General features: G+C 49.0%; 1 protein-coding gene across 7 annotated transcripts in view; it reads right to left on the bottom strand.

Moving 5' to 3' along the window:
* The window catches only part of PPP2R2B (protein phosphatase 2 regulatory subunit Bbeta), a 448554-nt gene that overhangs the window by 36195 nt on the left and 394632 nt on the right, over nt 1–17727 (bottom strand). For all 7 annotated transcript variants that reach the window (XM_004744688.3, XM_004744682.3, XM_004744681.3 and 4 more), the window contains one exon: nt 12174–12338. In XM_004744688.3, the coding sequence (XP_004744745.1) occupies nt 12174–12338 (165 nt within the window). The remainder of the gene's footprint in view (nt 1–12173; nt 12339–17727) is intronic.

Below are 17727 nucleotides of genomic sequence, written 5' to 3'. Positions count from 1 at the left end.
ACCCAGAGGAAACTGATACACAGAAGAAGAGGTGAACTTTCTGATGTCACCTGTGGTAGGAACAGACAGGCTCCTCTAAGACCTATCCTGCCCAGGCCAATGCCTCTCTTGGGGAGACATTTCTTCCAGGTATCCCTTAACCAAGGTTCTCTTGAATCTCAAAGTCAGGATGCTTACCCAGTGCCTGTGACCGCTTTGCCAGGGAAGGCTTGTCATAGATGAGGATGACAGACAAGTTGGCTTTGAGATGTCCCACGCCCAAAGCAGCCAGGTGTACTTACAACGTCATGGCCAGCCTTTCCCATCTCTTGTCTCTGGGGCTGCAGCCACATGCCTGAGCCAGTTGTGGCTACGCGCGGCCTTCCCACCTAAGGCCCCTAGTGAGGGAGAGAGCAGGCCTGGGAAGGTGTCAACCGCTAATGAATGATACTTGCCTCCAAAATTAATAAGCCTTCTAGTTCTTAGGAAAATGCACTCAACTGGAGTCTCCAGGATGACTAATTGACAGAACTGGCTAAATTAATCAAAAATGGAAATGAGGTTGGGGAAAGGGGGAAGGAATTCTATTTTTACTCTGTGGCTTGGATCTTGGCTGCTCTTCTGTTAATGGCTGCTAAGCTTGCATGGGGTAGACACTGGATTGGGGTGAGGGGAGGGTTGGTTTTAGTGAATTCTACTCCTTACAGCAAGTCTCTGGCTTTTCTCCAGGAGGGAGTGGTGTCTGTGTGTTTGTAATCCTGTCATCAGGCAAAAGCATTTTAATAAAGGGCCTTGTTTTTTTCACCTCACCGCCCCTAAAATAAACAGTTAATTATGTCCCTGATCAATAGTGAACCCCTTTTGGAAGCTGTGTCAAACCTCAGAGGTTTTAAGATTCATTGCGGCTGCATTGTCACTGATGTCTTCGGGCACATTCCATCAGAGACCGGGGGAATGAACCATAGCTTTATTAAGGGATCTAGTGGTCTAGAGAAGTGGGACTTGGCAGTTGTTTGTAGATGAGGGTGAAGAATGAGACAGTGGATTTCATGTTCTCTGCAAGGGCAGAGTTAGTCCTGCAGTTGGAAATTACTGGGCTGGGGGATCCAGCTGATGGGGATTATATGAAATGGAGCCCTGTGAAATAATCCTTCTGGATGTTAGCAAAAGGTCGAGCTCCTTCGCTACCTGCCAAAGAGCCAGGAAAAGAATCGATTCTTCTCTTGGAAGAAGACAGACCTGGGTTCAACTGTTGGTTTCTTCCTTGTGATTTGGGGGCGCATGTCCTCACCTCTCTGTGCCTCATCTGGAAATAGCAGTTACCAGAACCAGTCTTCACGGGTTGTCATGAGGCTTAAAACCAAATACAGGAGAGCCATCCCCTCTACTATACACACTTCTGGAGAAAAATGGAATTTCAGATCTGGATTTTTAGGTTGGGTATCAAACTGTATTCCATCTACAACAGAATCAGGCTGTTCTTCTAATGACTACACTGTTCACTAGAACAACTCAGACTTGATGGCCTCTAGAGCTCCTATCTTTCCCCCATAACATGAAAAAGTCAGATCACCTTCACACCAGCCCCCTGACTGCAGACGGAAGTGCCCTGCAGGGTTGGTGCTGACTGTCCCTAGCCAGGAAGCCTGCCTTGGTTTCCTCTGGATGAGGGAGTGTCAGAGGTCCCATCTTGACTTTATGCAGCAGACTCACCGGTATGGCCGGGAAGGGAAGGGGGTTCTGGGCCTCCCATCACTGTTGCCCACAGCCGCCCGGCCCCTCACCCTGACCTTCTCTCCTCTCTTTGCTTACACCCCACTGTTCCCTACCTGTCTCTTCCCCAGCTCGAGTTTTCCTCTTACCTCCCTGGAGGCTCCTACTCAGCCTCCTGTCAAAACCACCCACTCTTCCCTGACCCTTAGGTGAATTTTGCTGAGCCCTAGGCCTCTGTCCAGGACTGTCCGCTCCTCTTCACTGACACCCTCTCCCCTAAGCCACTTCACCCCCTCCTATGCTTTTCTATATCCCAGCAGCTCACGACTCCTAAATTCTCTCTTCAGCCTGCACCTCCCACCTGACGTCCACACTCAGGTGTCCACGTGTTGCAGACTTCCTGACACGGGGGGGGGAGGGGGATGGGGGGGGCAGAGACACCTCAATCTGGTGCCACCCAGAGACAATGCCTGGTCATTCCACATCAACCTGCTCCTGCCTCAGTCTCCTCATCCGACTGTATGTCCCCACTATGCCCTCTGTCGCTCCAGACCAAAACCCATGAGTTATCTGAGATTCCTCCGTTTCTAGACCTCTCCACCGCCGGCCTCTCAGTGGTTCCGCGGAGCTCTGCCTCCTCAGGAGATTCTGCCTCTGTGCACTTCCCACCCCTTGTGTGCCCCCGCCCTGGTCAGAGTCCCTATCATTTCTTGTCCTGGCTGAGGGAAGAGCCTGCTCACCAGTCTCTCTGCTCCCAGTCTTGCCTCCTGCTTTGAGATCTCTTTTATGGCTATACGCAGAGTACTGGCCACTTCTCTGCTCAGAACCATCTACTGGCTTCCACCTCACTCTAAACAGAATCCAGGCGCTTTGCCTGGTCTACCAGATGACCTCCTCTGGCCCCCAGTTGCCTTTTCCGCCTCCTCCTCCTCTGCTCCGAGGCTCCGACCACCAGCCCCCCATACTCTGGTCTTTCTTCTATTATTCCAACGCACAAGGTTTTTCCCATGTGAGGGCCTTCATGCTTCAATGTTATCTCTGTCTGCTTTTGACAATTCAAGTCTCAGTTCTAAGGCTTTCCCCACCACCGTAGGCAAATACCTCCACCCAGCAACTCCTTAACCCTGTTTATTTCTGCAGCTTTTGTCACTGGGTGACATGAATACATTCATTCGTACACTGGCATGCCCCCCCCCCCGCCCCAATTGGCATGTGAGCTCTGTCAAGACAGGCGTGACTAGGTGTTGAATAAATCATAGCTGGGTAAGTGATTTCTGGTGTCCTGGTTACAGGGTACAGGTCTGGGTCACACTCCAGCTCTGTCACTGGGGAGCGTTTCGTGTTCTGCCACAAGAGGAATATTTGGTGGCCATGAGTATCATCTCCCCTCTGCGTCATCTGTAAAATGTGACTTGTGATGGTATGCCCCTCACAAGGCCGTCAGGAGGTCTGAATGAGCTCGCACCTTGGCTTACTTCCTGGGCGTCGTAACATGTTCTAGAAGTTAGCTGAGGTAGTGGTCCCAGACATGACTCCATTGATGGCCGTTGCTGCCGCTGCTCCTGTTCTCACTCTTAAAAGACACATGTGGAAGGGAAGCAGGACAGCTCCAGCATCCCAACCCTATCTGACACGGGCTCACACAGGCTGGCCATTGTTCTAAGGCTTCACAAGGCTCTCTCCTGGCAGCCCCACAAGGTCTACCCAGAAGGTATGCATTCCCACATACCTTTTTTATAGATGGTCCTGTTTTATAGACGAGGAAACTGAGGCACAGAAGAGATTAAGAAACTTGTTCTGGGTCACCCAGTGGACACCAGACTGACTTCCCTCCCCGACGCCGACACCGTCTGAGCTCACGCGCTCAGTTTAGTCTGGAAGAAGGGAAGAAAGCCAGGAGCTCACAGGAACGCTGTGGACTGAATGTGTGTCCTCGCTGCCGAATTCACGTGTTGAATCCTCATCCCCAGTGCGATGGGATTTGTAAGTGGGGCTTTGGGGAGGTGATTAGGTCCCCAGTGGAGCCTTCACAAATGGGAACAGTGCCTTTATAAAACAGAGTCCCCGGAGAGCTCCCTCCCCCCTCCCACCACGTGAGGACACAGCATGGTGACAGCTGTCTATGAACAAGGAGGCAGGTCCCCACCAGACATGGAATCTGCCTGGGCCTTGCTCTTGGACTTGCAGCCTCCAGAACGGAGACACATCCATGTGGGGCGTTTAAGCGCCCCAGTCTGGAGTCTACCACAGCAGCTTAAAAGGATGAAGACGAGGAACACCCAGCTGGGCTGTGCACGGCCTCACCCATCCCGGTACCTAAGACAGGTCCTGTCAAAGGGTGTGTGTGGACGGAACCCTAGGTTTCCATTCTGGAGCTCAGCATCCCCGCTGGGCTCTCCTGTTACCACAGACTTCAAATCGGAGAAGTGCAAATACTGCTCTGAGGGGAATGTGGAAGACAGGCAGGGTGCCTGTGTCTCAGGATTCTGACCTCACCCCTGCCTGTCAGTCTCCGTCTATACCTACTCTCTTCGCCTTGCTGCGTTCATGGTGGGTCTGCGCCTGCAGCCCGCCTTCACGTCGATCCTAATCACCTCCGTTCACTCCATCTTTAACCATGTCCACAGGTTGTTGGCAAGTTCAGTCTCTAGGGCCCTTCAGGGGACACCCCGCCCCCTCTTTTCTCCATTTCCATTTGAGGATTTCTACCTGCGGCTTTTCTGGATCACAGCAATGAGCCTGGGACCCACACCTGCTGCTGCGGCTTCCAGGGCCGTGCTCCTGATGATACTCTGGTCTTCTGTTAGGCCCTGAGTTGTGTCCCTCACTGACCAAATTCTTATGTTGAAGCCCTAACTCCGAATAGGTCAGAGCGTAACTGTATTTGGGCAGAGGGTCTTTAAACAGGCAATTTACATTCAAATGACATCCCTAGGGTGGACCCTAATCCAATAGGACTGGTGTCCTTGGAAGAAGGGAGTTTTGGACCCAGACACGTGCCAAGCAAAGAGGCTGTGCGGATACCGGGAGAAGACAGTCATCAGAAAGCCAGGCCTAGAGTAGGCCCTTTCTGCACAGCACTCAGAGGTGAACCCTGTCAGTGCTCTGACATAGGGCTTCTGGTGCCAGAGCTGGAGATGATGGGTGTTTAAGTCACCCAGTTTGTGGAATGTTGCAGCAAGGCTAGTAAGCAAATACACCTTCTTTCCCATCTGCCTGCTTTTCTACCATGGATGTTTTGTGAAGCCCCATAGTGACCGGCACTACATGAAGCATTGAGAATTCAGTGGTTGGTGAGATACGGTCCCTGCCCTCATGGAGATTACATCCTAGTTGGGACAGAAAAGGAAAAGCAAACATCTAGAGATGGATGCTATGAAAAAATAAAGAAATAAAACAGGGTAATGAGAAATAAATAGGGTGTAAATGAGGTAAAAAGGGAATCTTCCCTGAGGAGGTCAGATTTTCCCAGACCTAAAAAAAATAAGAACAGTCCAGACAAGAAGGAACATGCTGGAAGAGCATTCCAGGCAGAGGAATAGCCTGTGCAAAGGTCCTGAGGTGTGTTAGAAGTTCAGGAAGAAGGCCTGTGTGGCCAGACTATGGGGAGCTAACGTTGGAGAGGTGGGCAGGGACCAGATTTATGCAGTGTACTGGGAAGGAGTTCAGATGTCATTTCTTTTTCATTTCCTAGGTTGTCACTGGTCCCATCTGGCCAGTTTCTCCACTCACCTGCCAACAGTCATGAATTGAGAAGGAAAAGCATGGTTCAGCCCAGCCAAGGGCTGCTGCCATCCGCACCCTATTGTTTCAGGCATTAAAATCTCAAACAGCAAATGCAACCCTTGTCGCTACCGCCAGAAGGGAAAGTAGGGAGATGAGGGAGTGAAGCATCCCTTCCAACCCCTGCTGAGTATGCAGAGTGAGGGACATATGGAAATTAATATATGCAGCTCTGATCACACGGATCTCCTCGGTATTTTGATTAAACGCCGACGGTTATTAAATACTCTCCTTCTCAGAGCTCATCTCCAAAAGCCAACGTTGCTTTTCATTTTGAACTCTGATGAACTGTCTCAATTCCGTTCACACACCTTGGCTGAGCCATCGTCGGCTGGCGTTTGAGGAGGATGGAGAAAAATCAATATGAAATGTCAGGCGAGAGGTCAGACTGAGCTCGTTTTCCCAGCCGGCGGGAGCCGGGGCCGCCGCTGCAGCTGAACAAAAGGGGGTGTGCACTGAAGAAGGTCGGCACTTCGGACGAGTCAGGAAAATGAATTTTCTTCGCTTCTTAATTAGATTAGGAGGCTGGCGGCTGGCAGCTCAGAGCCCTGCGGCTGTCGGTGTCGGGGTGGAGTGTGGCGAGGCAGGGCTGCGGCACAGGCCCACAGCCCGCTAGCTAGCTCCCGCGCCCCCCCTGGGGACTATCCCCCGGCTCTGCCTCTCTAGGGCTGGGTGACCCAGGCTGCAGGGAGCAGCCTGTGGCTGAACAGGCCTCCTGATTCCATGGGCCCAGGGAACTCTTCCCTGTTCCTTTGCAGGGGGCTTTTCAGGGGTCAGGTCACAGCTCGGTTACTGCCTGGGGTGCATGCTCCTTGTCTCATTCCCTCCTGGCACCACGGTTCTCTCTTTCATGCTACTTTTTAATAGCTGCAATGTCCTGTTTGTTATTCCCTGATGAACGAGTCTTTCTTCCTTCGTGTGAAGGTTAATTTTATGTATCAACCTGAGCCCTGCGGTGCCCAGATATTTGGTCAAGCATTATTCTAGGTGAAAGTGGGGTTTTTTTTTTTTTTTTTTAAAGATTTTATTTATTTATTTGACAGAGAGAGATCACAAGCAGGCAGAGAGGCAGGCAGAGAGAGAGAGAAGGAAGCAGGCTCCCGGCTGAGCAGAGAGCCCGATGCGGGGCTCGATCCCAGGACCCTGCGATCATGACCTGAGCCAAAAGCACCGGTTTAACCCACTGAGCCACCCAGGCGCCCCTGAAAGTGGTTTTGGATGGCTTCTATGTTCAAATTGAAAGACCGAGTAAAGCAGATCACCCTCCCTAATGTGGGTGGGTCTCATCCAATCAGCTGAAGGTCTGAACAGAACAAAAAGGCTGACAGCCCTCCCCAAAGAAGAGCGAATTCTTTTTAAGAGGCGATGTGGGGGGTTTAAGGGGTAGGGAAGGAAAAAATGAAACAAGATGGGATCAGGAGGGAGACAAACCATAAGAGACTCTTAATCTCACAAAACAAACTGAGGGTTGCTGGGGGGAGGGGGCGTGGAGAGAGGGGCAGGGGAGGGGATGGTTGGGTTATATTATGGACATTGGGGAGGGTATGTGCTATGGTGAGTGCTGTGAAGTGTGTAAGCCTGACGATTCACAGACCTGTACCCTTAAGACTAATAATACGTTATATGTTAATAAAAAAAATAAATTAAAAAAAAAAAAGAGGGAATTCTTCTGCCTGACTCCTTTGAGCTGGAGCATTCCTTTATTCCTGGCTTTGCACCTGAACTGAAAACACTGGTTCTTCCTGGGTCACGGGCCTACTGGCCTTTGAACTAAAACCATACCATCAGCTCTCCTGGGTCTTGGGTCCTTGGACTTGGGTCCTTGGACTTGGACTGGAAATATACCACTGTTTCCTGTGGGTCTTCTGCTGTACCACTGTGGATCTTGGGACATGTCAGCCTCTAGTTTCATGAGCCAAATACTTCTAATAAATCTCTCTCTTATATGCACACACACATATGTATCTACGAGATATCTATCACCTACCTAGTCTACCTACCTACCTACTTATCCACCTCCTATTGGTTCTGTTTGTCTGCAGAACTCTCACTAACAAAGACAGGAAGCTCTAAGAGGGAGGAAACCAGGTATGGTTTCACTCACACTGGGTCTCCAATTTCGTAAAGTACTTGTTGTATATAGTAGGTGCTCAATAAAAACTACTTAAACAGATGACTAATGGGGCTTCATATATCTGCTGGAAAAAGGGTTGAGGCTTTTGTGCTGTGCCCCAGCTGCAGGCCAGGAACAGGGGGATTCAGGTCGTCTGTGCCCCTTCCTGCCTCTTGCGTGCCTGGCAGATGCCAGCATCTCACAGACGTGATGACATCTACTTCTCATGAACCACCAGCCCGAGGAGGCTGTCTTGATGATTTTTACTTTCAAATGAGGAACACGGGGCTCAGAAGAATTAAATAACTTGCCCGAGGTCACCTAGTAATTGAATGTCAGAGTTGAGTTCTGATTCCAAAACTTCTGCTCAAAACCTTTCTCGCTCTGGCAGCTTCTAAGGCCTTGTCCTTTTCCCACACTTAAGGGTTCAGGATTCATCCCACCTCCTCAATGTCTGAGTCTGACTCCTAAGCCCAGGCTCGTGTCTGCCCCACTGGGCCATGAGGACCCTGGGCCCCTCGTGCCATGTCCCACATCCACTCTGGGTCAGCAGCCCAGGAGCCGGATCTGCCTTCACTCACCAGAGAGGTCAGCCCCCCGAGGTAGCTCATGTAGCTCATGTCACCCCACACAGAGCACGTCCCCCACTGAATCCCAACTCTTCACTGTGCCCCAGTGTGGCTTCTCCATGGTCCCCATTCCACACGCTGTTTATATCACCCTCAAGCAGCATTAATGCCTTTACTAAGTAAGTATTTACTGAGCACCTACTTATGCGCCAGGCGTTGGCAATGTGATGTGAGTAAAAACAGATTTAGCTCTTAACCTCAGAGGGGCGGTGTCTAGAAGGGGAGAACAATGAACAACCAGTATCCATGCACCATGAATGCCAACCTCTGATACTGTTTATGTCCCCCACAGTTATTTTTTTAAAAAGGTTCCTTTCCCTCTTTCCTTCCTTCTGATTTCCATAGCCACCACCCTTACGTAGGTTATGAATTGCCTCTGTATTGAGATGAGTGCAAAATGTTCTATTTGTCCTACCTTTCTTCCCACCACCACTGTGTTCATCTTCCATAAAACATAAATTCTGTCACTCTGTTCTCCAGCCAAATGATCTCAACTCACTGTCCACATACTAGGGATTGTGTTTCTCAACCTGGGCCGCACGGCCATATCTGAGGGGGAGGAAGATACGGGGATGCACCAGGCAGTTCAGAAAGCCACAGGCTGTACACTGCATTTTTGGGAAACATCCATTTTGCTTGAAATCTGGGAGTGGGGGAGAAATGTAATTATTAAACTGAAAATCAACATTCTATGGGAGTAAAATGCACCATTCCTGTGAAATTTCAGGATAGAAAAATAAGACTTCAGAGTAGGTTTGTGGTGGTCGGCTCCTCCCCCAGGGACTCTGGCCTCCGCTGTTCTGTCTGTGCAGGTGGGCCGGGCCACCCAGGGCCTGCGGGAGAGGTTGGACTGCTGCTGGAGGCCCTTCCTGCTCTGTGGCCAGGCTCATGGCCTGACCCGCGAGCTGTGCGACTTGGGGGAAATGCTTAAGAAGCACTGGCTGCCACAGGAGTGTGGGGTCCATACTCAATGCGTAAATGAACAAATGCATGAATGAGTGAATACATGAAGTCATACGCATTTAACTTTGATCTTCCAGGACCAACCTGATATGAACCATCACCCCTCTTTTACCTCTTTTTTGGATATTCGTTCCCCCAAACTTGATTCTATATAAAGGTTCCACGTAACTTCCTAACTTCAGGCTTTTGCCTATCCTGTGTGCACCACCCTGCACCGCCCCCCGCTTCCCACCTAACCAGATCCTATGTGTGTTCAGAAGGACTACTCAGCCTCTGCTTTCCTTGTGACATGTGTCACAAGGGTCCCACCTCCGCGGAACAGCCCAACCCCTGTCTCCACCACTCATTTGAGTGTTAAAACTGCGCCTGAAATGTTGCCTCGGTCCATCTCTGGTCATGAGCCAAATTGCATGTGCACCAAATGCAGGAGATGACTTAGCTTTGCAGTGGACCCCTCGGAGTTCTCAATAGTAAAAGACACATCACAGATATAAGAAAATCATGCTGAAGGACTGATAAGGGATTTTAGTCTAGATAAGTAGTTCTCAACCAGGAGCAATTTTCTCCCCCCACCCCCACCCCGCAGTATTTCACGACATCAGCAGATCATTTTGGTTGTCCCAACTTGCTTTGGCCACTCACAACCAATGGGGAGAAGGCCAGAGATGCTAAACATTATACAAAGGACAACACCCTTCTCCGAAGAACTACGTGCCCCAGACTCAATAGTGCTGCTGTTAGAAATCCCTGTCTACATGATAGTATCCTCCTAACTTGTCTCCTTGTCTCTCTTTTCTCCCTTGTAGAGGCCAGCCCCTGACTGGGAGAAATCCTGATCTCATTACCCCCTTGGTTACTTCAGTGGCTGTTCACTGGGTTGGAGAAAACATTCAAGCTCTTCGAGATGGCCATACGCTCGGGCCCCCGCATCCCTCCTGAGCTCCAACTCACTTCCTTCTCCAAGTCCTTCCCTACGTACCAGCCTTCTCACTCACCCTGCAGTCCAGCAAACGTTCTGATCTTTTATGCCTCAGCACCTTTGCCCGTGCTCATCCCTCTGCCTTGACTATGTTTCCTCTTGCCAGCTTAGGTAAGTTAAGTCCTGCTCAAAGATCAGTGCCATCCCCCGCAGGAACACGTATTTATTAATCATCTCTCATGTGCCAGGCCCTGGTTTAGGTGCTGGGGAGACAGCTATGAAGAAGATAGAATAGGTCCAAAGAGCTAACCGTCTAGAAAGGCGCTCTCCAATAGAACTTCCCACCGTCATGGCAATGTCCTACACTGTTAATAATATGATAACCACGTGCCACATGTGGCTACTGAGCACTTGGAATGTAGATAATCTGAACTGAAATCTGCTTTGAGCATAGAATACACAACTGTTAATCGTTCCTCTAGGCCCCACGGCAAACTCATGCGATGGAAGTTACTGTTTTACCTGTTTTAGTGATGAGAAAACAGGCTCAGAAAGGTTAGGGACAGATGGACAAAGTCAGGCAGCTCAGAAGGGATGAAGCCTGGCTATGACCTGGGTCTGTGTGGCTCAGAATCTATAGTCTACACACTACCACAGTCTACACACCACCACAGTCTACACACCAGCTCCCCTGTGCGATACTTCTCATGCCCAAAGAGCAAGGAAAAATGATGAAAATGACACAGATATTCACCCCTGTCCTGGCCATACACCGACTCAGGCATCCTATCACTCATGTCAGGGAATGAATCTGGAAACTGGGACAATGGGAGAGAAAGTCTTCCTTTCTCGGTCTCCACAGCCAAAGGTATAGGCTAAAAAGCAGAAGGTGATGGGGGAACGAAAAGAGCTCTGGTCCCTTCTGAGCATCGTGGCAGCTTCATGTTACTTAGCCTGACACTAGACATGGATTATCACTGCCTGCAGGCACTTCTTCTCTGGGAGCACTTTCTTTTCTAGAAAGTTCCAGGACCAAACCCTGTCCACCACAATACTTACTGTCGGTGCCAGTACACTTCACCTGCTCACAGGGGTCTTAGAGCCTTTCGTTTCTAAGTACTCAGTCCCCACTAGTTTGGAGCTACTTCTCTCCAACAGGGCCTTGAAACCCTGCACAACCATGAGCTTTGAGTCTGGCTGCTTGTTTAACCCATCCCCTTTCTCTGAAGCTCTTCCCCAGTGCCCACTAGACCTCTAGAGTAGAGTTCTGGCTCCCAAAGCCACACCCTCTTCAGGAAGGCACTAACCCCTTCCCATGGGTATTATTCTTTTTTTCTTTTTTAATTGATACACTTGAAATATGACATTGTGTTAGTTTCAGGCATACGACGTAAGGGTTTGATGTATGTATACATCACAAAATAATCACCAATAAGCCTAGTTAACATTCGTCACTGCAGAGAGTTGCAAATTCTTTTTCTGGTGAAGAGAACTTTTAAGATCTACTCTCATAGCAAGTTTTAAATATGCAGTAGACTGTGATTAACCTCGTCACACCCCCAGCAGCCATTAGTGATTGCCTGCCTACTCTCAGCCTCTCACATTGTCCAGGAGCCCTCTTGACTGTGAAGGTCTGTGCAGAAGCCACCAGCCCCTGACCAGGACACGCTCCTCCCCCTGGCCCACACCCCAGCCTATCGCAGCGATCCCCAAACCGGTCTCCCTTCAGGGGACTCCTCAAGCTCATTCTCCCCACAGCAGCCAGAGTGATGTTAAAACATAATTTGGATCAGGTCACAAGGCTATGCGACCGGGCTCGTGTCCCATTCACCTGGGGATTCCACAACCTTAAGCGAACGTTGGTGGAACTGAACGCGAAGGGGCACGCGTACCAAAACACCAGATGTGGAGCGGACTCCTGAGTCAGGCCAATGCCCGGACTTGGCCCCCAGAGGCTGTCAGGTGGGGATGGATGGGGATCCGTGTCCTCTAGGCTCTCCCCTCCTCCTCCCACAGGTCTGGGGCCCGCCCCACCCGGCGCACCCCCATCCGCGGCGCGAGGCTCACTACTCACATTTGCTGTGCCTGTCACACAAGGCCGATGCCCTCATGTCACACAGCCGGATCGTCCCTTTGCTGCTGCTGTACACGAAGCTGTTGCAGTGATGCGGGTGGAACTCGGCCGCTGTGATCACCTCCGTGAGCTCCTCCATGTTGGCCGGCTTAATGTCCACGATATCTGGCACAGGCGGGTCAAGGATGGAACCGGGACAAGCAGGCAGGACCTCAGGGGTGACGCGTAGTAGTACCGCCTGATTTTAGTGTAACCTGTGAGCATTTACCGCTCGCGGCGAATCCGCAGAGGAACCACACAAGCACCCGGGCAGGACTTCCTGGTCTTGGCAGAGAGGCCTAGGGATGCCCAGGGCTCGGAGGCATCATTAGAACTCAGGTCTTCCCCAGGGAGAACATGCCCCATCGACCACCAGACTTATCTGCTCATGCTATCACGCTAACAGGTGCTGAACTTGAACTGCAAAGACTTCCATTTCTCCTCTAACAACAGTGGTCATGAAGCCAGCCCCACCAAGCTAAATAATTCAGTTTACCTGCATCTTTCCCCAGACTCCTGGGTTGACAACTGAGGTCCACAGTAGACTGTGAATCCTCTCCCATGAAATCCGTGAGATCTTTCACAGCACACTGGTGAGAGTAACAGTGGCTGCTACCACTACTTAGTGAGCACTGACTCTTTGTAGGCCCGTTGCTGTGCAAAGCAGATCATGTATTTTAGTTCAGTTAAGCCTCAGAACATCGCGATAACCTATCCCTTCCTGATCCCGATTTGTCAGGGGTGGAGGGGGGGGCCTGCCCCATGTCCCATGGCTGGAGGGGTGGCACCAGGATTTCCTCTCAGGAGAAAAACTTGTGCCCTCGAGGAATTACACACCGTTTCACTCCCCGAAGATACATGGGACCTCAAGCTTCCAGAAGCTGTGATTTGCTTTAGAGCTTGGCTGGGAGTTTTAAGCGCCCCCCCCAAAAAAGCCCCAGTTGCATGGTGGGACCGTTTCAGCCTCCCATGGAATATATCTTTGTTTTAGCATGGTTTTTTTTTTTTTTCCTTCTTTAGTATTTTCCTTTCTGATCAAGAACTATTATAACTCCATTTTTCAAGACCACATCCCTGTATATGGAAATGAAACATCTGGTCTTTGAATTATGGACATAACTCCGTGGGCACGAGGTCCATCAGGAGGGAAGGGACGGGTCTGTGCTACCCCAGAGCTCGGGGCACCTGCATGCAGGTTGGGGGGCACCTGGCTGAGGCGCTGAGGACCTGAAACTGCCTGCAAAGGCACGGGGCTCATGACGCGGATGCTGCCACACGGGAAACCTGACCAAAGCGATTCCCACTTTTCCTAGACTTCCCCACTGGTGAGCCCCCTTTGTGACTGCGCCCACACATACATCTCCGGCGGGGATCTGCTCAACACGTGTGCTTCCGATTGGTTTCACTATTGACTCCCTTCGTTCCCTTAGCCTTGTCGAAGCCGTAAGCTAAAAGTCATGAAACCATGGGTTTAAGGGGCTAGTTACATTTTAAATAATATATGTGAAATAAATGCATATCAATTAAGAAGAATGTTGATGTCTGTGCCGGGAGCTCCTCCATCCCGTTTTGGGAAACAGTGCATCGACTGAACAAGCAATAACATGACACAGACTCTGCTCTTAGGCTAGGATAGAGGCAAACCTTTTCTGCTTTTCTTAAAGTTAGGGGCACAGTCCTCTCCTTGGAGCACAGATGAGGTACAAGTAAATGTGCTGGTATCTTCAGTCACACCGGCATGGACACAGTCACCCGTTCCCGCACGTCTGCTGTGCTCCAGCAGGCGATCTGGCGCCATAAGGGCTCTGTAGTCTGTTGTGCCCTTCTCCCCTTCAGTTATCTCTCAGAAGCCCTGTCGGGGCTTTCTAAAATTAGTTCGCGACTCAACTAACACTACGTCTTACTACCATTTCCCCCACCAAGCCCAGATGCGAATATGACTTGGGTCTCCAGAGCAGGTGGGTCCCCTGGATTCACAAAACACTACCTTTCAACTCAACAGCTGCCACGGTTTTAAATCTGATTGCAGTTAGCACTGCTTGCTGGGGGGCAGGAGGCTGGGCCCCAGGAGGCCCTAAGCTGCCTCTCTGATGTTCTCTTCTGCCCTCCCCCCACCCACACCAGGCCCCTGCCCTGGGCTTAGGTGACCATGGCTGGGGAGCTGGGGGATCGGGTGAGCAGAGACTCGCATGTAGCTGCTGACAGATCTCATCGCCCTCTAGAAAGAGCCTCCAGAGCCTAGCACGCCAGGGAGCGTGTTTCTCTTTTCCTAAAATAGGGCACGAAAATCTGGTGTCAGCTTTCTCAACCGCTACCAGGAGAGCTCTAAAAACAAGCCTAACTGGAAGGGATCATTGCTGTGTGGGAGGGGGAGGTGCTACAGCTACTGTTATTTCTTTCTTACCTAAAAATAACAGCCCGAAGTCAGAACGTGTGAAAATGCAGAGCTTAAAGATATCCATGAAAGCAGGAAGGAACATCCCCCAGCACCCAGAACAGCACCACCACGGGCATGGGCTCCGGACTCTGCGTAGGGCTGCTTCCTCTGGATCTAGGCTTCCTCCTTCCTGCATTCCCTCCCTCCCTGCCACCCAAGCGGGACGTTGATGCCTCCCCATCATCCCTCATCCCCAAGCATCGCCCTTTTGACTAGAATGTCTGACTCCAGGGGGTTCAGCAATGGCTCCAATTCTCTCTTTAATAACTGTGATGTCAAGGACAGCAAGAGGATAATAATCAACAGTTAATAGTTACCGAGTGCCACGCATTGTCTCATTTGACCTTCCTCTCTGCCTTCTGAGGTCAGTACTGGGAACAGGCCTGCTCTCCAGGGGAAGAAGCAGTAACTGAGGTGAAGTAACCCAGGTCACAGAGCAGGGGGCGGAGCTGGGATTCCAACCCGGTCTGTCTAAGTTCAGGGCCTGGGCTCTGGGCCACAGGCTACTCTCCCTCCCCTGAGGAGGGACCCTCCAGAGACAGCCCTTCTGACTGCAGTCATCCTGGCTCTCTTGAGACTCCCTCCAGCGAATCCCAGAGGGCATTTTAAAATTCACTGTGTTTTTTTAAATTCACTGACCTCTTTGGTGGCCACATTTTTCAGAATCAGAGTTTGGACACAGCATCTGACGCAGGATTCCTGTCTCCTATGATGGGATAATTACTTTTTTCTTTTTTGAGCCATCAACTGGGACAGAAACATATGGGATTTCTTGAACTGTTCACTGATGGAGGATCTGCTGAGTTCTAAAAAACATGCGGGAGGGGACTAGTTACCAAAATTCTGCGGCTGATGGGGAGGAAGGGGTGGGGTATTTCGCATATAGAAACCCAGGACTTTCCTCTTACTCTGTTCTAAAGGGAGATGCATGCCCTCGGCATATGTGGTTTTGCCCTTCATGTCGGGAGGGAGAGAGAAAAGAGATAAGCAGTGCGTGGCTTCCTGTATTATCTTGAAAACAGAATGATGCATTTTGACAGTCAATTTTCTCTTCCCTCTGCTTTGGAACTCTCTATCCAAATTATTTCCCTGTTGTCCCGAAGAACTAAATGGCAAAAGCAAAGCATAACACCGGATTCATGGCTAATATACAAGGCAGACAGCCAACAGATTGCTATTAAATTAACCCTGGGGCTTGACAGATCTGTTCTTCCTGACCCCAACTGCTTATGGCATTCCTTATTAATGCTGAGCCCAGACAAATTACCTCTGCTAACAAAAGGGGTTAATCTGCTTCTCGGTTGGGACTCTGGAGGCAGCTCCGAGGACAGGAGGGGGCACAGCTAGTTTGGCAGCTGAGCTCCATGCTTGGAAGGCGGAAGGACGGAAGGTGAGGGCATCACTGTGCCAGGCAGGGCCTAAGGCATCATTTAAAATAATAATTGAAGACACTGGGAGGTCACCCCTTAAGGGATTGGCTTGAAACAAATAAGAAGCCAGAGTCATAAATTACATCACCAGTGGGGTGAGGGAATAGAGAAGGTAATGGCAGGACGCTAAGGGGTAGCACGGGGGCCATTCAAAAGTCATTTCCTTCATCTCCAATTTGGAAAAAGCTTTCTACAAAAAAAAAAAAAAAAAAGTCTACTGCAACACGATTAAAAAAAGAGAGCAACAATAAACTGTATATACAGAAATAGGGAAGTAAATTTTGATCTTCCTCATTAAATTGTTTCTGCAATGAAATTCTAAATCTGTTAAAAAGCTGTGAAACACGGCATCTATAGCACGATCATAAAGTCATTTAAAACTTACACTCTGGAACTGATGAGCCAAAAGGCAAGATTCTAAATGTTAGTAATAGTTCCATCTGGGTGGGTCTATGAATTTTCAATTATCAGTTATCATTTCCCCATTTTCTCTTAATCAAGTAGTATTTCAGGACAGGAAAGGACAAGGTATTATATGAATTATATAGTATATATTATTATACTATATATACTATAAATATATATGTATAGTGTAAATGTGTGCATATAAAATATATATATATATTTATATATAAAATTAGGTGAGAGAAGTTAGATACATATATACACAGTCTGACCAGAGTCATGTAAAAAAAAAACACAGAGGAAGAGGGACAGAGAGAGAGAATATAGAATGGAAGGAAATGTGGTTAGTATCTTATAGGGATTAGATGGAAGGTCAGCATGTAAGTTACCCTTTAGTAAGTCTAGTTTACAAAGAGTAATTTACCTTTACCATTCGCTCATTCATTCATTCCTTCACGTAAATCCACAAATGTTTACAGAGAAACTGCTAGTACTTTTCTGGGTTGGAGGGGGTGGGGGTGGATACAGCCATGACCAAAACATCTAAAACATCCTCCTGATCTGTGGAGCCTATATCCTAGCAGGGCACATGGTCACAAAGCAAGGCAGATCAGCATAATATATAATATACTAGACAGTAATGACTGCTAAGCAGAAAAAGAAAGCAGGGAAGAGAGGGAGAAATGGTACTTGTGTGGGTTGACAGGGTGTGTGTAGGTCCTAGGCTGAATGGAAGGCAGTTTTCTGGAGAAATAGAGTTAATATTTTTTTCTCCTTTTATTATTTATTTGTTTTTCTCAGCCCTTGTAGTTGACTTAGCTAGCATGATGTTAAACTGTGATGTGTATTCCCTGTATATACAACCAAAACTAAGCGGTGAGATTATAGGTGATTCTAATAATCTCTACAATAAATACTTATTTTTAAACAATAAATATTAAAAAGTAGTTTCCTTGTGTTAGAACCATCCATGAGACAGGTGAAAGACCAGAGGCCTGATCACCATGGGTAAAAAGTTCAAGATGGTACTGTGATAAATATCATGCTTGGAACAAAACTGGGTCAGGAGATTGGGATTCAATTTTGATTCCAAGTCTGTTTTGCTTGCAGAACATAGGAAAGCCATTTTTTTTTCTCTCTGGGTTTTGATTTTTTTTCATCTTTGAATGGGCATTATCTTATTTACTCCAATAACCTCTGAGAATTTTGATTATGAAATAATTTCATGGAGAAAGTTATTAAA

Source organism: Mustela putorius, unplaced genomic scaffold, assembly GCF_011764305.1.
Source record: "Mustela putorius furo isolate JIRA1106 unplaced genomic scaffold, ASM1176430v1.1 tig00000145_pilon_pilon_pilon, whole genome shotgun sequence".
Lineage (NCBI taxonomy): Eukaryota > Metazoa > Chordata > Mammalia > Carnivora > Mustelidae > Mustela > Mustela putorius.
Note: the sequence above shows the minus strand (reverse complement) of the source record. Positions and strands in the feature narration are given on the sequence as shown.